At 40.6% G+C, this 23,737-nt stretch overlaps 2 protein-coding genes across 6 annotated transcripts in view; one reads left to right on the forward strand and one right to left on the reverse strand.

Annotated features, from left to right (window-relative positions):
- ccdc59 (coiled-coil domain containing 59) lies at nucleotides 1-9,788 on the reverse strand. The gene is made up of 4 exons (XM_043709686.1): nucleotides 9,641-9,788; nucleotides 5,116-5,353; nucleotides 2,261-2,339; nucleotides 1-574 (listed from the first exon to the last, which is right to left on the reverse strand). The coding sequence occupies exons 1-4, from the start codon at nucleotides 9,786-9,788 to the stop codon at nucleotides 404-406; spliced, it is 636 nt and encodes a 211-aa protein (XP_043565621.1). The 3' UTR covers nucleotides 1-403.
- Nucleotides 9,787-23,737, forward strand: part of mettl25 (methyltransferase like 25) — an 86,318-nt gene continuing 72,367 nt past the window's right edge. For all 5 annotated transcript variants that reach the window (XR_006314527.1, XR_006314528.1, XM_043709683.1 and 2 more), the window contains exons 1-2: nucleotides 9,787-10,246; nucleotides 17,096-17,248. Coding sequence is in view for 3 of the 5 variants with exons in the window: in XM_043709683.1 (XP_043565618.1) it covers nucleotides 9,787-10,246; nucleotides 17,096-17,248 (613 nt within the window). In the remaining 2 variants the exon portion in view is untranslated. The remainder of the gene's footprint in view (nucleotides 10,247-17,095; nucleotides 17,249-23,737) is intronic.

Genomic DNA, 23,737 nt, shown 5'->3' on the forward strand with positions numbered 1-23,737 from the left:
TGACCAACCAGGTCATACCCTCTACCTGTCTTCACCTATTCCCACTTCCCCATTCTGACCCATCACCCCCTTTCTCTGCAGCTCCCTTCACACCTACCCCCAGTCCTGAAGGGTTATACCCGAAACGTCGAATTCTCCACCTCCTGAAGCTGCCTGGCTTGCTGTATTCTTCCAACCTTCTGCCTGTCTATTTTGGATTCTAACATCTGCAGTTTTTTTGTCTTTTCAGTTTCTCCAGCATTTTCTACTGTTGTTATTTTTCGAGTTATAGTTTAGTCTTGTGTGATCTCTTTAGATTGGACCAACTTTAGTTGGAACAATACCAATTACAGGGAAAATTTTGGGTATCAGAAATAGGGGAAGAGCAAAATAATGCCAATGTTGAGATCAAAAGTATGTAATTTTATTTTATGCCTTGATTCTCCTGTATTTTTTTAAGCAGGTATTCCATCTGTAGATTCAGGTTTGGCTGTCCTTTTCTTGTTTTTTTGCTGAGTATTCTGTACCTCTCTAGTTTATCTTCCTTGTATTTTCTCTGCGCCTCTTCCTTTTCTCGTTGACGTTTTTCAGCTGCCTTTATGAGAAAATTACAAAGTTACCAATTAGATCTCAAGTAGAGTCATAGTCATACAGTCAGACAGCATGCATGCATACAGATTCTTCGGTCCAACTAGTCCACGATGAACATAAGCTCAAACTAAACTAGTCCCACCTACCTACTCCTGGCCCATATCCCTCCAAATCTTTCCTTTCTTTCCTATCATGTACTTATCCAAATGCCTTTTAAATGGTGCAATTGTACCCATATTCACCACTTGCTCAGGAAACATCCACACGCAAACCACCCTCGGGAAAGAATTTGCCCCATATGTCTTTTTTTAAATCTCTCCTCTCTCACCTTAGAAATGGGCCACCTAGTCTTGAAATTCCCCATCCTAGGGAAAAGACGACTACCATTAACTCTATCTACACCCCTCATTATAGTCTGCAGTGGGATTAAGAGATTTATGACAATCCTTTGCAAGAACTCTCTGGCAAAACATATAGTACATCAGTATAATTCAGAGTCTCAAAAGCAGTTGTTGGAGGCTGTTGTTCTTCTTAAATTCTTTTTTATGGGATGTGTGCTCCACTGGGAAAGTTTACATTTATTGCCCATTGATGGTGAGTTGTATTCCTGAACTACTGCAATCCACATGATGTGGTTATGCCCACAGTGCTATGCAGGAGGGAGCTCCAGCTTAGTTGTTGATTGAAAGGATTCCATAGATGCTTCAAAGTTGGGAGAGAGCAGTATGTTTAAACAGATAGCAGATGTTGGCTACTAATGAGGTCAGCACCTGGGAACTGGTTCCAGCAAGTCTGGGAGAAAATCTTTGCTCCAGCAGAGGCAGATGTTGAATAGTAACTGGGATCTCATGAGGAGACAGTTAGTTTGTCAGGAAGAGGCCAGAGTTTTGAACTGGGTTTGAACTAGTTCTGGGTGAAGGATATTGATGCAGCAGTGTGAAGATCTGAAAGGTCTCTGCCTATCTGCCTGTTATGAGCTATTGGAAGTTTAGAGAAAAGAAAGTAAGTTATAAGTATTAATGACTTCCTTTGAATGAGTTGAAAAAGTTACCTTGATCCACAATTTCAGAAAATCAACCAAGAGATAATCATATATGGCTGTGGAACAACACATCATGAAAACCACTTAAGTACCTGGCCAGATTTGTTATTTTCTTTTATTTATCCCTTAACTGTAGTTTGTCTGGCTTTTGTTCAAGTTACAAATTAGCATTGAGAATTTGAGATTCCCCAGAGTCTGGGATTGATTATTCAAAAAAAAAGTCTGGTTAGCAACCTTTTTGATCAATTTTGAGGGTCTATGAATGTTTTAATTTCACTGTGTCCTGAATGCAGAGGGAGAAAGGCTGATTTCGTTGGCTGTATCCTTGTCATAACATGACCATATTCATTATGGTACTGTTGATTTGAATTCTTACAAGAAGAATATTTGATATATTAATTCAGAACCATAAGTACATATATGAGTACCAGCAAAAACACTTAATTCAAAATATTCACATTTTCTTTCTAGTTATCATAAAACTATTTCAATAAATGATTGCTGGTTATGTCAATGAAATATGTATTAATCCTACACTTCAAAATCCTGGGGTATTCTTGCTTTTCTAAAACCATGATTAGAAATGTAATCTAAATGATAGTTCATAGAATCACAGGTCAGATCCAGGAAACACTGTATGACACTTACCTCTTTCTGTTTTAATTTTTCCGCCTGCTTTCTTTCAAATTCTTCTATGATCTTTTGATATGATGACTTAATCTTTTTCCTAAAATCAGAAAGTAAGGGATATTGTCTGCATTTAGATAAAGACATCCACCAGATTTTACTTCCAGAACTTTAGTCAACTCTGTCCAATTTTACAGATTTGTCCAATGTCAGAATCATGGAAATTTCAGTAGATGGCTATCAACTGTCCCATTCTGCTAGGTCCATATCAGAATTACTGAGTAGAAACCCATCTTTTGTGTTATCTCATAAAAAAAATCTTACTGCACTCTAAAATAACACCATGAGAGACAGAAGCAGAAGGAGGCCATTTAGTCCACTGCTCAATGAGATCACAGATGACCTGAAAATCCTCAACTCCACTTTTCTGTCTTCTCCCTTAACCTTCGATTTCCTTATGATTAAAAAGCTACCCCTGTTTTGAATCATGAGTGGTTTAGTTTCAAACAGCTGCTGTTGCATATTATACTGACTCTTCTACATAAGAGCCCTTCTAAGATATTTCTGTGTGATTCTAGTAATAATCATGCACTTACACTATATTATCAATTCTTCAAAAGTTGAAGCTAACTTCTACTCTTTCCCCTCTGAAATTGTTTCAAAATGTTGATCACACAAATAAAGCTTCATTTCTGCCCTAATGAGCACAGACCTAGCTCCTTAAACCTCTTATTTGGTAGTAATCCCTGGAACCATTTTAGTGAGTTTATGTGCTCTTCTTCCACAGCTTTAATGTCCATTGGAAATATGCTGCCCAGAAGTGCACATGACGACATAAGCTGTTTTGCAGATATTCCTCATCTGCATTGCTCTTATATTCAACATTCCTTCAAATAAAGTGCAGAATTCTGTTTACCCTTATGTTTTTCTCAATTTTGTTTTGGCTTCTCCCATTTTACACGAGATTGCCACACTGTTGGTAATCACCCTTCTCTATGTCCTCCAGTCAGTTACGTCTTTCTTTTCCAATCCTGTGTTTCAATCTCTTTTAAAAAAAAAAGGGAGATAATTTTCTAGTGATACTGTGCTGGACTTTTAATCCAGAAATGCAAGTAATGCTCTGGCGACCTGGGGTCAAATCCTGGCATGGCAGATGGTAGAATCTGAATTCAACAAAAACCTGGAATTAAGAGTCTAATGATGACCATGAAACTTTTCTATTGTCAGGAAAAACCACCCATTAGAGAAACAAACTGCTGTCCTTACCTGGTTTGGCCTACATGTGACTCTAGACCTACAGCAATATGGTTGACTCTTAACTGCCCACTGGGCAATTAGGGAACTGGCAATAAATGCTGGCCTAGCCAATGATGCACTCATCCGGTCAATGAAAAATATCTTTTTATGTGGTCCTAAACCATTATAATCTTCTTGACCATGCCATCACCATTTACTTACTTCAATTTTCTCTCTCCTCACAAAGGTAGCATACCATTTTCAATTTCTTCGTGTTATTTCTCTAACTAACCTATAGCCCAGCTGTTCTTCTCAACTACGGTTATTATAGGTAATAAGTGGGTTTCTTCACCGTTGGTATGAAGTTTTTTATTAGATTTTAGCATGGTTTAATATTTATTACCAGTTGGTAAGGCATGGCAAACTAGAGTATCTTAGTTCCTTTGTTATTTGCTTCTCCAAAACCATGACCACCAAGGATAATCTAATATCTTACCCTTTCACCACCCCTCCCTCAAAGTGTCCACTTCGGTCATTTGCCACCATTAGCCCGAATTGCTTCGTAGTGTTTAAATTGTTTTGACCATCTGTTCCCCGAATTGTTTTCAATACAATAATACATGTTATTTTTTAAAAAGTGCCTTAACAGTAGGTCCAGAGCTTTCAGTTCCTCAACTCCAGTGAATTTTAATCTTCTGCTCTCATTGTGCTTTCCCCTCCACAAAATATACTTTATCTATTTATCTGAATTGAGTTACATTTGCCATATTTAACATTTGCCCAATTTGCTTAGGTTTTCCTTTAATCTATCAAAATAAAAAAATACTTAATGACATAACTTGCATAGTTAAGACTATTTATAAACCTGCAGATGACACAAGAATATGCAAATAATCTAGACCAAATTAATAAACCAGCCTCTGACATAAATGGTATTAAATGATTAGGTTCACATCTGGCAGATGTCATTCAACATGGGCAAATGCAATATTTTGAACTTTGGACAGAAATCTCCAAGCCCATTTTAAACTACTTCATTGGTAACAATAGTCCAACACTGTAATATGTCACTGCAGAATACTAATTGCCAAGTATTATACGGCAACGGTTAAAGTAAAACAAAAGTTCAAACAGTTCCTACATTACAACAATGAACACACTTCAAAGGTAATTAATTGATTATGAAATGCTTTGGGTCAACCTGAGATTGCAAAAGGCCCAACAGAAAAGCGAGGTTTTTTTTTAGATTAGATTACTTATAGTGTGGAAACAGGCTCTTCAGCCCAACAAGTCCACACTGACTCGCCGAAGTGCAACCCAATTCAAACCCATTCCCCTACATTTACCCCTTCACCTAACACTACGGGCAATTTAGCATGGCCAACTCACCTAACCTGCACATTTTTTGACTGTGGGAAGAAACCGGAGCACCCGGAGGAAACCCACGCAGACACTGCGAGAACGTGCAAACTCCACACAGTCAGTCGCCTGAGGTGGGAATTGAACCCAGGTCTCTGACGCTGCGAGGCAGCAGTGCTAACCACTGACCGTGCCGCCCATGCTAACCACTGTGCCACCGTGCCGTTCTTTCTTTTCACATTAATTTCACAACTTTGGTGTTCTTTTAAAAAAAAACATACTTTTTTCCCCCCTCTGCTTGTAAAGTTGGTTGATCATTTGTTTCAACTTCTTTCTTTTTGGATTTCTCTGATTGTTTTTTAACAAGCTCTTCTTCAGCTAGATACAGGTGCCGCAAATGATCTGGGTAATTCTCAGTAAACCGTACTTCTTCAGTACGCTGTGCTTTCCTTTCTTTTCTCAATATTTTCTTATAGTCATGCTTGATCTTCTCCTTCTGGTGGAAAGCAAAGCCTTGCCCTGTAAGAAGATAATACTATTAGAAGTGTATTAGCATCCTGATTATCTTCTTTCATCTGCTATCAACCTGATAGTAATACTGAATTTATAATTTCCTTAGTCATCACAATTTATAGAATTAACATGACTTTTCCCATTTCTGAGAAGATAATGAGAAACTTGGAAGGACAGCACAATAACACACATTTCATAATGAACTCACGTAGTGAGCACCAATATTTAAATAAAGGGAAAAGATTAATCGCTAACATTTTAGACAATGTGCTTTTAGGAAACAATTTGACAGGCTACTGAAGTTTCTGAAGGAGTTCACCCAGTTTGAATAGAACATAATTTTACTTTGTTGATCCTGTCAGTCCAGTTAAGTTAAGGTAGTGGATAAAATAAAGGAAGCATGCTTGAATAGGACCTTAAATAATAGTCATAGTGTCATACAGCATGGAAACAGACCCTTAGGTCCAAGTAATCCACACCAACCATGTTCTCAAACTGAATTAGTCCCACTTGCCAGCATTTGACCCATATGCCCCCAAACTGTTCCTATTAAATGACATTTGGATAAATGCTTGAAATGTTGTAACTGTACCAGCATTCACTATTTAACTCCAGACATGAACTATTCTGTGTAAAAAGGTTGCCCCCCTCGTGACCCTTTTAAAACTTTCTCCTCTCACCTTAAAAGTATGCCCCCTAGTTTTGAACTCTCCTACCTTAGGAAAAGATCCTTGTCAGTTATTTTATCCATGCCTCTCATGATTTTATAAACCTCTAAGGTCACCTCTCAACCTCTTACACTCCAGTGAAAAAAGCTCCAGCCTATTTTTATAACTTAAACCCTTCATTCCCGGCAGCATCTTGTAAACTTTTCCAAACTCTCTCCAATTTAATAATATCCTTCCTATAACAGGATTACCAAAACTGCATACAATACTCCAGAAGAGGCCTCACCAATGTCCAGTACTACCTCAAATGTGATAACCCAACTCCTGTGGTCAAATATCTGAGCAATGAAGGCAAGCATGCTAAATGCCTTATCAACCATCAAAGAATTATGAACTTGAAACTCCTAGGTCTCTGTGTTCTACAACACTACAATGGCCCTACTATTAATTGTATAAGTGCTGACCTTGTTTGTTTTAATTTTAATTGTAACTTCAGTTTTAAATTTAGACATTTGTCACATCTCATTGGGTAATGCATTGAAAATCAAGCCCTACAATTCCCAGAGTCATCGCAAGTTAAAAGATTTTAAAAGTACTCAGAACTCCCCAATTAACGTCTTTCAGATTAACGTTGACAGAAAGCATGAACCAGTTTCTGTACATGAGAATTGCTATTTATTACAAATTAATACTTTATTTGCACATAAACAATTATGAACTGTCAGCAATAACTCTACTCATTAAAACTCTAATCCCCTTATAAACTCACCCCTACACAGAGACAGCAAAACAAAATGTGTGATGGGCAAAGGGAAAGTCGAGGAATAGTTCCTATTCACAGGACTCACTGAGATGGTCCTTTTTTTGACTTGACAGTGCATGCAGCTCCTTGATTCTCTCCCTCAAGATACTTTCTCTTGCTTTCAGGGGGCTGGTTCACACTTAATAAGTAAGCTAAGGACTTTATAAGAGCCACACCTTACAGCAGCTGAAGGAAAAAGGAAATACCCTTCAATTTTTAATCACAGAGAAAAGAGTTCCCTCCTGTCCTTTCTGCAATGCCATGACATTTCCCAAATATACACACTACCAAGTCATTCAGCTATCTGGGAGCCAATCACACAGTGTTGGCAAAGGCAGAAGACCTTTGTCATTGATAGCTAATCAGTAGTTTACAGACAAATCAGCTATTTATTGCTGGCCAAATTTTAATGTATACACAGATGCTGGCTCCACTTCATCTGGAACTAGGAAATCACTACTGACTGAATCAGCAGCTGTGTAAATAGCACTTACAATATATGTCAGGTTACTTCCTTTTAAAGTATGAACTGCCTGGGGTTTTAAAACAGTTTATTTGCCCAATTTCATCCACAAAGTACAAAAAAAGGTCTGTATACATTTGATGTTCATTTTTACAATAATTTATTTTAAACTATTCAGACAAAAAAATCCCCTGCTCCTACCAAAATTACATGGCTCCCTTTGCCCTCACCCAGTAATGTTCATATTCAACTGATCTTCCCTTCTGATTTCCCTCAACTTATAGCTTGATGGCATCACTGCATAGATTTTTTCCTCATTACCCACAAAACTCTTTCCTATCGAAGAAATGCACAGGAAACGCAGCACCTTTCACCCACTCCATTCACACCATTCACATACCCAGTAATTGGCCCAGGTGAAACAGTAATTTACTTTACTACATTCAATTTAGTATACAGTTAGTCACTACTCAGAGTGGAATCTTTCAAACATTGGGGAATACGTATTGGGAATACATACTTTGCTATTGAGAAACATTTTTGTTCAGTTTCAGGGTGACTAATGCTTTCAGCGACCTCTGATTTTAATTATCCACTGCATTCCCAAACTGGCCTGACTTCAGCTTCCAAACTTCAAGTGGAGTTCAAAGTAAATCTGAACAGCACCTAATTTTTCCATTAAAGACTGCAAAGTTTCTTTGGACTCAACATTAACCATAACACTTCTGATGAAGGACTTATGCCTGAAACGTCGACTCTCCTGCTCCTCAGATGCCACCTGACCTATGCTTTTCCAGTGCCACACTTTTTGACATTATTAACCATAACTGTTTCATATCCTAACAACTGCCCCCAGTTTTTCAGCCAACAACTGCTGGCAAAAATATTACTACTCCTGATTTCACTAGCACTGGGCATTATTTTTTGTTTCTGTACTTGTCACATTATTATCTCCTTTTACTTTTGTTATTTAATCTCTTCTGTATCCCATGCTATCACAGACCTTCATTTTTGCTCTTTTCCAATAGGAAATTATGTAATGCCCTAACAGGTATCTTGAATTTCTTTACACAATTATAGTGACATGAAATATTTAGAGTGCCCCAAGGTAACTGATTTTAAGTAAGTCATAAATGGGGTCACCAGGCTAAAGAGGGGGTGAAATCATCCAATGTTCCTCAACCTGGTTGTCATCAAATGAAGCAATGCTAATAGGGATTTATAATCAATCAGTTCAGTTGTTAATACACTTCTTTGAGGCAAGTCTTAAACCTTGGCTCAGAATTTAGGGCCATTTTTTTTTTCTTTACACCCGGGTGGCCAGTGACAAACACTGCCCTTCACATCAAAGGGCAGTACTGCGTGACCCTCAGTTCATTTTTTTTTTCTTTTTTTTTTCCATGGTGTGTGTGTGTGCAGGTGTGAGACACAGTGAAAGACACAAAGTGCACGAATCTTTATTCAAATTCCACCACCAGGAAGATAGGAAAACACCCGGGTAGCCAGTAACAAACACTGCCCTTCACCTCAAAGGGCAGTGCTGTGTAATCAAAACAGTGAAGGGGAGGGTAGGGACTAAATCAAAATAGAGTTGGAGGGAGAAATAATGCACTCCAGTCCCTGCGGCAACCACCTCTCCCTGAACAACTCCAGGGTGTTGGTGGACACCGCGTGCTCCTTCTCCAAGGACACCTGGGCCCTAACGTAACCGCGGAAGAGAGGCAGGCAGTCGGCAATTTAGGGCCATTAGCGCTGTGCTGCAAGATACCCATTGGAGGACTGCAGGGCATGATGATGGCATTAATAACCTGAACTATTTACTATCAATGCCTAAGGTGAAAATGGTCACTTGGGACAAATTCCTAAGGAGATAATGGCTAGGAGAGACTGGTAATTTTCGATATTTTTAGCAGTTGCAATTAACCACGTGCAGCCTCCGAGCTTGTTCCAGCAATCAATAAGATGATGCTAAATCTTCGAGCTTCAGCTCCACTATCCCCTAACCGCCTCGGCGGGGAAAACTGGTGGGTTTGCTGTGGATTGATTGTTCTGATTATAAGTTTTAACCCAGTTATTATTATCGTTAATGCAAGTGAGTGAAGGTTCAATCAAAAACAGAAACTTCTGAAGAAGGGTCACTGAACCCGAAACGTTAACTCTGCTTTCTCTGAGCGAGTTTTGAGAAGATTTGTCTGCTTTCTCTCCACAGATGCTGCCAGACCTGCTGAGTTCCCTCAATAATTTCTGTTTCTGATTTGTTCGGGGATTTTTTTTCCCTGAAGTGAAGAGTGAAACGGGCGGATCTCGTGCCTTTGAACCGGCGCTGCGGCCACAAAAGAAAACGCAAAGGGAGTCCTCACCTTCTCTGACATTGCCCCAACCTTTCTTGAAGTGACTCGCTCTCCACCGCTGCTTTTGTTGCGATCTCTGCCGGCCGCCGGGAGCCGGGCCGCGGAGAACCTTCTTCCGAAAGGAGCCGCCGTCTCCGTTCCTCGAGCTGGGCGCCATGATGGGAACGTCATCAACCTGCGACCGGACGCAAGGGAAAAGGGAGACGGCGGCCGCGAGCGATCAAACCATCCCTGACTCGAGGGGGGACGAAGTACGGGGACCGTGGAGCATCGACCCTCTGATCTTGTGTAACGATTACTGTAATAGATTTACGGACTGCGTTCCTCATTTTGCTGCCCCCCCCGGTGCCTTGGTTAGTCTGTGTCCTGGGAGGCCGAGGCCGGGCCCGCAGCCACCTCCACCACCGACGATGCTCTTCCCCGCGGATGTCGGTTTAGACCTGGTGCAGAGCAAAATCAAAAGCCTCACCGAGTTCCTGGACGTTTACCTCAAGATAGCAAACGTGCACACAGTCGATTTTTACACCAACGACGTTTGGAATCAGTTCGTGGCCCTGCCGCCTGAAGCTGTCATATCGCAGCTACTCTGTGAGCAGGGGGGACGTGCTGCAATGGGTAAGGAGCAAGTTGCATCAACTGACCATCAGCAAACGGAACAGAGTTTTGCTGATAACGGAACATCTGGTGATGTTTGCGATTAACAAACACTCAAGAAGTCTGCCATTTATAAACCACAGCTTAAGAATACCCCTGACTGTTTCACAAAAGCACTTTTGGAGTGTAGTCACTTTAGTAACGTAGGATGCAAGACTTAAGGGGCTGGATTTTCTTGTGGGTTTTGGGACCTCAGTGTCAAGACCAAATGGAGAACCTCCATCTGCACTTGCTGGTGGCACTAATGGCGCTGCAATCTTCTGCTTCAATTTCCAGGAAGCAGCAGTTTATATACTTGCCATCCTTTTAAGGAACAGAATCGGTCTTTAAATGGTGCAAGTTCAATCAGAGGGCAATCTGGAGAAGTGGGCTTTGCTGAGCCAGGCTTTCCTCAACATGGAAAGGAGCCAACAAGGAGTGTCGCTCTGAAACTTTTTGACAGATATTAGAAACCTTTCCACAAGATTTGATCAGATCGCCACTGCAGCCCTTTGTCCCCACAACATTGTCATTCACCCTACCATCTCCATGGAGGCCATCTCCAAAAATCTGGCTTCCTCTGCATAAAATGGGTGGGGAAACTGTGCCTGTGGGAAATTTCCAGCAATGCCTTAAAACTACCTCTACTTAAGCCCTTCACCACCTTAATTGACTACATGTATTCACAGAGCTGGGACAATCCAGCATAATTGTACACAGCAACATTCCACAAAGAACAGTTAAATAAATTAATCTTCAGCACCTTATTTGAAGTTGTTCGCAGGTAGAGGGACGGCTGGAAAATGGGAAGCTTTTAGAAATGAGATAACGAGAGTCCAGATACAGGTTATTCCTGTTAGGGTGAAAGGAAAGGGTGGTTGGTGTGGGGAATGCTGGATGATGAGAGAAATTGAGATTTTGGTTAAGAAGAAGAAGGAATCATACATCGGGTAGAGACAGGAAAGATTGAGTGAATCCTTAGAAAAGTATAAAGGCAGTAGGAGTATACTTAAAAGGGAAATCAGGAAAGCAAACAAGGCACATGAGATAGCTTTGGAAAATGGGTTAAGGATAATCTAAAGGGTTTTTATCAATACATTAAGGACAAAAGGGTACCTAGGGAGAGAATAGAGCCCCTCAAGGTCAGCAAGGCAGCCTGTGTGTGGAGCCGCAGGAAATGGGGGCGATACAAAATGAGTATTTTGCATCAGTGTTACTGTGGAGAAGGACATGGAAGATATAGAATGTGGGGAAATAGAATGTGATATCTTGAAAAATGTCCATATTACAAAGGAGGTGGTGTTGGATGGCTTGATACACATAAAAGTGGATAAATCCCCAGGCCCTGATCAGGTATACCCTAGAACTCTGTGAGAAGCTAGGAAAATGATTGCTGGTTCCCTTGCTAACATATTTGTTTCATCAATAGTCACAGGTGAGGTGCCAGAAGACTGGAGGTTGACTAACGTGATGCCACTATTTAAGAAGGGTGGTAAGGAAAAGCCAGGGAACTATAGACGGTGAGCCTGATGTCGATGGTGGGCAAGTTGTTGGAGGGAATCCTGAGGGACAGGGCTTACATGTATTTGGAAAGGCACAGACTAATTAGGGATAGTCAGCATAGTTTTATGCATTGGAAATCATGTCTCATGAACTTGATCGAGTTTTTTCAAGAAGTAACAAAGAAGTTTGATGAGGGCAGAGCAGTGGACGTGATCTATATGGACTTCAGTAAAGCTTTCAACAAGGTTCCCCATGAGAGACTGGTTAGCAAGGTTAGATGTCATGAAATACAGGGAGAATGAGCTATTTGGATATAGAACTGGCTTTAAGATAGAAAACAGAGGATGGTGGTAGAAGGATGCTTTTCAAACTGGAGGCCTGTGACCAGTAGAGTGCCACAAGGATCGGTGCTGAGTCCATTACTTTGTGCCATTTATGTAAATGATTTGGATGTGAACATAGGAGGTATAGTTAGTAAGTTTGCAGATGACACCAAACTTGGAGGTGTAGTGGACAGTAAAGAAGGTTAGAGCTGAAAATGTGTTGCTGGAAAAGCGCAGCAGGTCAGGCAGCCTCCAAGGAACAGGAGAATCGACGTTTCGGGCATAAGCCCTTCTTCAGGAATGAAGAAAGTGTGTCCAGCAGGCTAAGATAAAAGGTAGGGAGGAGGGACTTGGGGGAGGGGCTTTGGAAATGCGATAGGTGGAGGGAGGTCAAGGTGAGGATGATAGGCCGGAGTGGGGTGGGGGCGGAGAGGTCAGGAAGATGATTGCAGGTTAGGAAGGCGGTGCTGAGTTCGAGGGATTTGACTGAGTCAAGGTGGGGGGAGGGGAAATGAGGAAACTGGAGAAATCTGAGTTCATCCCTTGTGGTTGGAGGGTTCCCAGGCAGAAGATGAGGCGCTCTTCCTCCAACCGTCGTGTTACCATGGTCTGGCGATGGAGGAGTCCAAGGACCTGCATGTCCTGGTTACCTCAGAGTACAACAGGATCTTGATCCGATGGGCCAATGGGCAGATGGAGTTTAATTTAGATAAATGTGAGGTGCTGCATTTTGGAAAAGCAAATCATAGAAAGACGTATACACTTGATGGTAAGGTCTTGGGAGTGTTGCTGAACTAAGAGGCCTTGGAGTGCAGGTTCATAGTTCCTTGAAAATGGAGTCGCAGGTAGATAGGATAGTGAAGAGGGCATTCGGTCTGCTTTCCTTTATTGGTCAGACTATTGAGTATAGGAGTTTGGAGGTTATGTTGCGGCTGTATAGGACATTGGTTAGGCCACTTTTGGAATATTTTGTGCAATTCTGGTCTCCTTTCTATCGGAAGGATGTTGTGAAACTTTGAAAGGGTTCAGAAAAGATTTAAAGGATGTTGGCAGGGTTGGAAGATTTGAGGTATAGGGAGAGGCTGAATAGGCTGGGGCTGCTTTCCCTGGAGTGTCGGAGGCTGAGGGGTGACCTTATAGAGGTTTATAAAATCATGAGGGGCATGGAAGGACAAATAGACTCTAGGGTGGGGGAGTCCAGAACTAGAGGACAGAGGTTTAGGGTGAGAAGGGAAAGACATAAAAGGGAACTAAGGGGCAACTTTTTCACACAGAGGGTGTTGCATGTATGGAATGAGAAGCCAGAGGAAGTGGTGGAGGCTGGTACAATTGCAGCATTTAAAAGGCATCTGGATAGGTATATGAGTAGGAAGTGTTTAGAGGGATATGGGCCACGTGCTGGCAAATGGGACTAGATTAGTTTGGGATATCTGGTTGGCGTGGACGAGTTGGACCAAAGGGTCTGTTTCCGTGCTATACACCTCTCTGATTTTAAGTGCAGGGAAGGTCTCTGTTGTCGCTTCAGACATATTACTCCTCAATCTTCACCACACAACCAGATAATCGGGTTATTTATTTGGGACTTCAGTGTGTGCAAATAGGTTGCTATGTGGTATAAAAATTGAGAATCATCAAAACATTGCACAACAAAGGGAATAAAGTGTGACACTACTTACACTGGATTTGAACTCAGAATCAAATTTAGATCAATGACATTTTATTACCATGCTTACTGGAAAAAGCCTTATACCTGGTTTGGACTACAAAAGGAAGTCACTGGGAATGAAATAGGCAGTCTGAAATCAAATCTGAAAATAAAACTACAAATGCTGAACAGGTCAAGCATTTGTGGAGGGCGAAACATTTCAGATCCACGTCCTTTTAGCAGAACTAGAAGCAGTTAAAGATGTTACTACTGTTCTTAAGATTACCGCACAGCTGCACATACACATATTTTAAAGGAACCAGTGCTTCTGTGTGGCGTTTTGTCCATTGCTCATCACATTCCCAACTGTGTGGCTGTGAAACTTAAAGGAAATGTTAGGTTTGTTTAAGCAAATATGGAGGCAGGGAAGGTAGGGTGGGAAGGGCAAGACAGAAATATGTGGTAAAATGGAAGACAGGAGAGCAATTAATTGACAACAGTGATAATGCTTCGGATTTCTAAAAACATTTGTGCCTCCATTTCTATGTCTAGTATAAAAAGATTAATTTGTATACCTTTGAGGATCTGAGACCTGAATATAGGCTGAGGTAGCTAGTTATTGTCAGGAATGACCACTTAATACATGCTCTTACTAACTTAGGTGGCAATAAAATGGCTTCTTAATGCAAATAACATGACAAAATGGCTTTGAGGCTGCAAATTGACCATTCTACTTAAAGCTGCATAAAATGGCTTTTAACCATGCTAAAGGTGCATAATTGATTTGACCACAATCTGCCTCTACGGAGATTAGCAGACAATGCTTCCTTTACCACACAGAAATAACTAGACTAGATAAGACATGACTGGCCATTCTCACTGACCTTCAAGTGCAGGAACTAGGTTCGTGTGATAAGAGAAACTTGAATATTGGAAACCAAGATTGGTTCCCAGGAAATATCATTGGGCTCAATTACTGTCAATAAAACCATTTCATTAAGTTGATTAGTAATTGTTTGAATGAACTGTACGATTGTGGCCTGTACCTCTATTTAAGAAAAGTATAAAAATGTCTTTGTTTTAAGCCATGTGCGCAGTTCCAATGGGAAACAGAGGTTAAGTGTTTAATCTCTGTGTTTCTGGATGATCTGTGCTTGGCTATGTTAAATAAGTGTGAAATCTTAAAGGACCAGACTGATTGTGAGTGGTTATTGACCGATCACGGAACAGAGCCCACCCCCCAACCTGGTCCAGATATTCACCTTTACTATGTTATTAATTTAGACAAATACCAACTCCTGTGGAAAAAATTGTTAAAGTGTAATTTATCTTGAACTGTCTTTTGAGATTGACATCCCTACCAGATATAGTTTCATGTTTGGTAGTGTAATGACTTCATACTGTGCGTACTTTCTGCTGTGCTACCTCATTCTTAAACTGACTTTTTAACCTCTTCCAAAATTATACTAAAGAGGAGTGTCGCCATTGCAATATGCCATCCAGATGCTTAACCATTCTGAATGGGCAAGCGGGTGATTGGAGATCTGAAAACGTGAAGTACACTAAGGATGCCAGCAATTTTGTTAAGTGTAGTGGGGCTCCAATTCTAGAAAACTAAGTTAATCTATCAGGTATTACATGTTATAAACATATGCTCAGTGGTATTTGTATTCCAGGAAAATTACAAAATATAATCTTTTTCAAGGGCCACAGAGGTACTTAAAAGAGTAACAGAGGCTTTTAAAGGATGTATCTTGAAAGCAGGGCAGATAATTAATGAAAGTTACAAATAGCATTGTGAAATAACTTTAAATTATTCACATATGAATTTTCTTGGGGGACAAATGTGCTCTCACATTGTATATTTCAAGGTAAAGTAGGAGTTGTTTTTCTGGTCACTGCCATTCAGTTAAAGGTATACTGATTGTGCAGAGAAAATACATGTAGGTACAGATATTGGAGATCATTTGGTACTGGATAAAAAACAAACTTTCATCAATTAGTGCTTGAATTTTCCACCATAAGAAACCTAAAATAGTCACTTGTATAAAAATATATACATCTTAAAATATAATCCAATATCTGTACCTACAATTTTTTTTTTCAGTATTACATTTTAAGATGTATTTATTTTTACAACAAATTTCTTACATCTGGCCTTTTGGTAAACAAAAAATCCATTTCTTGACTGTCATAACAGTCCTAGACACAAACATCTTTAACTGCTTAATCAATGCCTATTTCTCCATTCCCTAACTTTGAAGTAGTGATGTTTGTTGGTGATTGTAAAATTTTCAGATTAAATTAGGCCATGCAAGTGTTCTGCAAAATCTGGACAACACTCAATCTGAGGTTCGCAAATGACAAGCAACAATCATGTCACCAGATGACAAGCAATGACTGTCTTCAACATGGGAGAGTCTTAAAAATCTGCCACTAGTATGAAAAATACTTTAACTGAATCCCCAACCATCAACAGATGGCATTTATCATTGACCAGAAAGTTTATGTAAATAGTATAGTTACAGGAGCCAGTCAAAGCCTGAGAATAATTTACCTTCTGACTCTCCAGAGCATGTCCACCATCTGTGAGATAGAATTAAGAGTGTGAAGGAAAACTCTAGCTAGCTGTCTGGATTAGTGCAGTTTTCCCTACACTCAAGAAGCTCAACTCCATTCAAACCAAGCAAGTTTGCTTGACTGGCATCCTACCTACCAGTTTTAATGTTTGCACCCCCCACTACTATCATGCAGTCGCAGCAGTCTATTCCATCTGTAAGTAATAATTAACTAAACTTTATTTGACCACACCTCCTAAACCTGCAACCCATACCACTATAAAAGCAAATTCTGTTTTCCGTGATACACTCACATCATAAATTAAGTTAAAAATCTATTTATATTTTAATTGGGCATAACTTACAGTTGTGCAGAGAATCTTTTTGTTCAATAATATTAGGTCATTTCATTCCCCTCTCTCATGTGTATTAATGAGTTATATGAGACAAATACTAACTGAAGGTTATTAACCCAGAACCTTAATTTCAATAAAGCTTTGCTTTAATGTTGTATAACAGTATTTTACTCTGAATGCTAAAATAATTTTTCATGCCCTTAATGTTTCTGGGAAATTCAATTTTCTACAGCTTTGTACTCTACATTCCTCATTGGATATGTAAAGAATAGTTATTTAGACTCTTAAGCAGAAAAAATGTGGATTTGGTACTGTGAAAGATACAATAGAGCCAGAATACACAAAATACTTAAAACTTTCTTTTTGTATTTTTCTTCTCTAAGCAATAGTGGTAATTAGATCTAAGATTTAGTCTATGCTTAAACTTTATCTTTTCTCATGGCCAGAAAAAATCGATGCCTCGGTATGGGATGAGTCTGAAAAACTTAGAGATGTGGCTGCTTACAAGAGAGTTACTCAGGATCACTCCCTGCCAAACCTTGGAGTATGCACATCACTGAATGACCTGCTACAAGAGATGTGGGGAAATAAGCAAAAAGGTTTGCAAATCTGTGTTGTTTTTTTTTTGTGTAATACGGATTGCTGCACGTATTTCATATGTACAGCACAGAAGTAGGCTATTCAATTTGGTCAATGTCAGTTTAATGCTGCTCAGAGTGCCTTCTTCCACCCACCTTCTTCTAATCCTATCAACTTAATCTTCTATTCCTTTCTGTCTTAAGTTCTAACTCTAGATTCATTTTAAATGTATTGATGCTATTCATCTCAACTTTGCCTGTCAGTAATGAGTTCTCAACCTAACCACTGTCTGAGGAAAGAAGTTTCTGCTCAATGTTTCACTAGACTTATTAGTGACTAGCTTATAATTATGAACCATAGTTCTGCTCTCCCCACATGGGAAAGTTCTTCTATACTTCTATTCTTCATAAACTTAAAAGCAGTTATTAGGTTATTCCTTAGCCTTCAATCTGTAGTTAAAAATGGTTTAGTTAAGTCATGCTCAACTTAAAATGATTTATTAGTTTTTATGTTATGATGCTTTTATTGTTATATTGGTTTTCCTGTTAATTCATTAAATTATAATTTTCACTTTGTTTCAGAATCTGATTAAATAATCAATTTTACCATCTTGTCTTTAGTCCAAAACTCAATTTTAAGTTTTGACCCACCATGTCATTTTGCATATTTTCAGATTTCATATTTTCTGATTTATCTTGCTGAATATTTGATTTCTTTTTCACATAGTTTAGTTTTGAAACCTATTTCAACCTTTTCATGTGCCTTCTGTTCTATCATTTAATATTATATCACTGTCTTTTATTACAATCATAAATCACTAGCTTTCCAGTTACATATCAAGTCATCTTGTACAGCATACCATGTCTCTTCTGAACCTGGTGTGTTCTATGACATTGCCTATGGTTTCAAGGAGGGAATTTTGATTTACTAACGGATTGGATACTGAGGGATTTTGTTTATATGTTTTGCCTCATGCCCTTGTGATCTAACTGCACATTGTAAGACTTCAGGCTCTTCACTTGAATGCCAACATGATTTGGCAGGCTTTGGCTATAGTTGGATGGGCATCATTCCGATAGAGGCTACAGGACCAGGTAGGCCCAATCCCTAAGCCTGAGGATGAGATTGGCCCCAAACTTGTGTTATGAAGTTGTAGGTATGCTGTACCTCTAAGAGAGTTGAAAGACTGGTAAGGACTTAGCAAGCATACAGAGTGCTGGAAAATTTAAAATTAAAAATTCCCGCCTCAGGCGACTGACTGTGTGGAGTTTGCACGTTCTCCCCGTGTCTGCGTGGGTTTCCTCCGGGTGCTCCGATTTCCTCACACAGTCCAAAGATGTGCAGGTCAGGTGAATTGGCCATGCTATATTGCCCGTAATGTTAGGTAAGGGGTAAATGTAGGGGTATGGGTGGGTTACGCTTTGGCAGGTCGGTGTGGACTTGTTGGGCCGAAGGGCCTGTTTCCACACTGTAATCTAATCTAATCTAATGTAATCTAATCTAATCTAATGTAACATTTGGTCGAACAGCTAGCAGTGACTGGGTTGCAATGAGACAAAAACGAATTCAAATTCGGCCAATCAATTTAAATTATGCCCCAAGATACCAAACCCCAATTAAGTTTGAATTTAGTATTTTGACAATATTAAAACCAATGAAACGATCCCAACTTTCGGTGTATAAATATCAGACATTTTGCACAGTAAGCCAAAGCGGCAAAGAGCAGCAAGCCACCAGCTAGAATAGACTGCCAGCAGAACTGCTGTCTAAAAGGTACCTTTATCTATCAAAGACCTGTGAATCAGAATCCCTAAGAAGCAGAGAAGAAGACAGAAAAATCTACAGAGGAAACTTGGCAATGCTGACTGGTTTTGAAATGTGACTTTTTTGTAAATCGTAATTAGGATTTTTTTGTCGGACTAGTATTGTAGAGGGAGAGGTAAAAGATAGGTTTAAGAGAAAGTAGTTGTAAATGGTTGTTAGTTAATATTCTCTGTTAGACTAAAGAATAAAGTTGTTAATTTTTACTTTAAATAGTGACTTTTGAGATAGCACTTGGCCTCTCGAATTTAAAGATTACAACACTGGATGAATCTTACCTGTGTTGCTGGTTTAAATTAGCAGAGGGATTTACCCCTTTGTCTTAACACTTGGGAGAAAGGTGGATTGAGGTGCTTTTTACTGGTCTTTCATATAGTACGGTAGCATGGGGAGGAGAGTAGGGCTACCATCTCAGGACAACTTTGATCCCAATGGGAAGTCCAATCTTTGCTCTTCGCAATGTGGTTTCTGATTTCTGACACCAATTTGTGGTGGATGAACTGCATGTTTCTTTTGGGGTGGGGGGTGTGTGGGCAGCGGCAAGTGGTTAGTGGACACAGGGTCTGATTATAGGTGAACTTCAGGCCTGCGAAAGCCAGTTTAATTTGAAGGCTGCACAGGTTTAGAAAAGCTGAGTACACTTCGTGACAGAACAGTGAACTGGCACATTGCACTGTTTGATTTTTATATGTAATAAATATATATTTATTCATCAAATTACACAAAAGTGAAACAGAAACATGAAAAAAGACAAAATAAACGTTTATGCTGAAATCCTAATCTCAAGCACCCATTATGTTCTCATATGCATTTGCATCAACCAGTGTAAGCTGATCTTAAATGTTGTCATGATACAGAATCTTCCCAGGCCCTGAGCTATTTGGGCTATGGTGACAAATGTGGGCGAATTGCATGAGGTGTCAAGTGAGGCCAGTCTCGATGTTGAGACTGCCAAGTTACATTTTCGAACTAAGTTTTGTAGTGAGGAAATCTAACAAAGGATACAACAGAATGTAGACAAATTAGAAAGTTAGATGAGATGTGGCACATGGACTTGAATCTGGCCAAGTGTAAGCTGATGCATCTTGGGAGGTCAAATGCAAAAATAATGTATACAGTAAATGCCAGGATCATTAGAAGCACTGAAATACAGAGGGATCTTGGGTGCAAGTCCATAGCTCTCTGGAAATAGGAGCACAAGTGGATAAGATGATAAAGAAGACATTTGGCATGCTGGCCATCATTGTTTGGGGCATTGAGTATAAAAGTTGACAAGACATGATTCAGCTGAATAAGATTTTAGTTAGGCCTCATTTGGATTACTGTATACAGTTCTGGTCACCACATATAGGAAGGATGCGGGGGCTTTGGAGAAGGCGCAAGCGAGGTTTACCAGGATGTTGGATTGGAATGTAGTAATTATATGGAAAGATTGGGCAAACTTGCATTGTTTTTGCTCAACATTGAAGGCTGAGGGGCAACCTGATAAGAGTAAAAGTATGAGAGGCATGGATAGAGTAGATAGTCAGAGTCTTTTTCCCAGGGTGGAAATGTCAAATACCACATAGCATATGTTTAAGGTGAGAGAGGAAATGTTTAAAGAAGGTGTGCAAGGTAAGCTTTTTATACAGAGGGTAGTAGGTGCCTGGAACACACTGCCAGCAGAGGTGGGAGAGGCAGATATGATAGCAACATTTAACAGGCATTTAGACAGACTCATGAACAGACAGAGAACAGAGGGATATGGATCATGTGTAGGCAAATAGGATTATTTTAGAATGGCATCATGGCTGGCAAAGACATGTTGGGCGGAAGGACCTGTTCTATGTTCTGTGAGACAAGATTCTTGCATGTGAGCATGAAAGGCTTGGTAACAGGAATTTTCACCCTCATTATAACTTTATCTCACCTGTTTAATACATATAGCACTGTCCTATTTTACCATCCGCTGTATAGAAACTAGACATCATTGCTGATATGAAAGTCAGAGTAATTACCTGGTGATTAGATATTACTGCTTGCTCCTTTGGATGTCCAGCGGTTGCATGCACCCCATGTCCATAGATACTGGCATCCAGCATGTGCTAGCCCTTGAGCACCACTCCTCTGATCCACTTATAGTACACTGTACTTTAGTTCAGAATTTTGGAATACGAGCACCTTCATTGGAACTTTGCTGCAACATCATGTACCCAGCTCACAGACTGGAATGTTCATTCACTTTGTGTTTAACTAGATATTCAAAGCATCCCTGGGCAATGCCTAGCCTAATAGTATTTTGCCCTGTAAGCTAAACTTTTAAGGCTTGCACCACTTCTGCCTTGCTGTATTCCTTAATTTAAAAGTTGCATAACCCAGGTTACAGTCCGACAGGTTTATTTGGAAGTACAAGCTCTTGGAACGCTGCCCCTCACTAGCTACCTGACGAAGGAGCAGTGCTCCGACAGCTTGTTCTTCCAAATAAAATTGTTGGACTATAACCAGGTATTGTGTGACTTTTAACTTTGTCCACTCCAGTCCAGCACCGACACCCCCATATCACGGGTTCCTTAGTGTCAACACAATGACAGTCACTTTGATATGCTGGTCAACAGTCATCAGTTAAGAGCTGGATATGTTGCTGTATGTCACAGTGGTTTTTCAATCTCATAACCAAAATATGTGCCAGTAGACTATGTGGCAAATGCTCTGTATGTCTGTTAACTAAATGGCTATAACTCAAAATCGAAGGGGATTTTCCTCACTCAGATCAAGGGGGATTGATGTTAGTCAGAGGTTTCTGGTACACTTAATCAACGGCAGCAGATGCTATCAGTCCAGAGGCATGAGCATGATTAGGCAGCTGCATGGAGCAGTCAGGATCCAGAGAGTCCATCTCACTCCAGTCTAGGGAGTGGCCATGGACAGTTCAGTAAGTCCTGTGCATGTGGTCAAGAGATTACTGAATCATCAGACAGGGAGAATCTTAGAAACACAGAGATCAGTCAGGGGTCTGGTCAGTCTTCAGTTCTTAGAGGTTTTATGTTGGGGGGAGAACCTGACAGTCAAACCTTTGGTGTCCAACAAGACTTATGTTGCCTCCCATGATCATTTGAGTGTTAAATATAACCTGTGAGGGGAAAATGGCTGCAATCACATGCAGAGTGGCTGTGCATTTGTTGGCCAGAATTGCAGGCTGTACTTCTGTTTGATAGGAGTATGTTCAAGGGTAATTGCATCAGTTGGACACTTGCAGAGTGCAGGTTGAAGTCGCTGGCAATCATATCATTATGCATATGAAATAAATGCATTATACAACTGGGTCGTTGCAAATGCTGGTCGCAAGCAGTGTTGACTGTGTCATTTAACCTTGCAGATAAACATCCCTGTGAAGCAGAAGTGATCCCAGGCACCCTTAAAAGAGACATCTGTGGGCTTCAAAGCACCCACTTAATGCAAGGCTACCTAGGATGTACAATGGCACAGAACTGATTCCCTCTCAACCTAAACTACGGGTATTATGCATAGTGCTCTTATATGTAATAATTCCACTTGTGGATGATGTGGGACTGGAAGGAGGTGAGTTCAGTGCTCATGAAGCACCTGCACTCTCTGACTGTCTCTTTGCTACGTGATTGGTGGTGTGCATTAATTCGAATATAGCCCAATGCCATAGTTCTAAAAAAAAATCATTCCATGGCCTTCCTTGTTAAAATGCTCCATATCACACTCTTAGAGGAACATCTCTGAGACACCCGCACTCACCAATCCCACCGCCCTCTGGTTGAACTCCCTCTCTCACTCCGTCAAGGACATGCAGGTCCTGGGCCTCCTCCACCGCCAAACCCTTACCACCTGACGCCTGGAGGAGGAACACTTCATATTCTGCCTTGAGACTCTGCAACCACATGGGATAAATTTGGATTTCAACAGCTTCCTCATTTCCCCTTCCCCCACATTGTCCCGGTCCCAAGCCACCAACTCGGCACCACCCTTCGGAACCATCCATTCCCCCCCCCACCCCATTCCCCCCCCCACCCGCTTGACCTATCACCCTCTCTCTCACCTTCATCCACCTATCACTTTCCCAGCTACTTTCCCCAAATCCCTCCCATTTGTCTCGCAGCTCCGACCCACAAGCCTCATTCCTGATGAAGGGTTTATGCCCGAAACGTTGATTCTCCTGGTCCTCAGATGCTGCCTGACCTGCTGTTCTTTTCCAAGCACTACACTGTTGACTCTGATCTCCAGCATCTGCAGTCCTCACTTTCTCCTCTTGGAGGAATGTTTTAAGCCATCAGTTGTAAGTGATATGAATGGTGACTGCTCACATTGCTAATGACCTGTTTTGCTTCTTCTGGACTCCACACAAGTTAATTGTCAGGGGCTCCAGACTATCCTTTTTTTTCTGCAATGCAATGATGGTGCAGAGAAATAGGAGAAGAACTGGTGTACCGGCAGGCCCAAGACCAGAGGTATCCTCTAGCAGAGATCCAACAGCCTCCACATGAAGAGATTCAGCTAAAGGTCCCTGCGGAATGTCCAGAAGTTAGAAGCCATTTTCTCCCGATGAGTGAAGCACAGTGTTTGCACAGGCTGAGGATGTCAAGGGATACTGTCCCTAAACAATGCCGAATGCATGGCCATCCTACCCCAATGGTTGTCAGATGACAGCTGCTTTGAACATTCATGCAACTGACTTCTTTCAA

This window comes from Chiloscyllium plagiosum, chromosome 19, assembly GCF_004010195.1.
Source record: "Chiloscyllium plagiosum isolate BGI_BamShark_2017 chromosome 19, ASM401019v2, whole genome shotgun sequence".
Lineage (NCBI taxonomy): Eukaryota > Metazoa > Chordata > Chondrichthyes > Orectolobiformes > Hemiscylliidae > Chiloscyllium > Chiloscyllium plagiosum.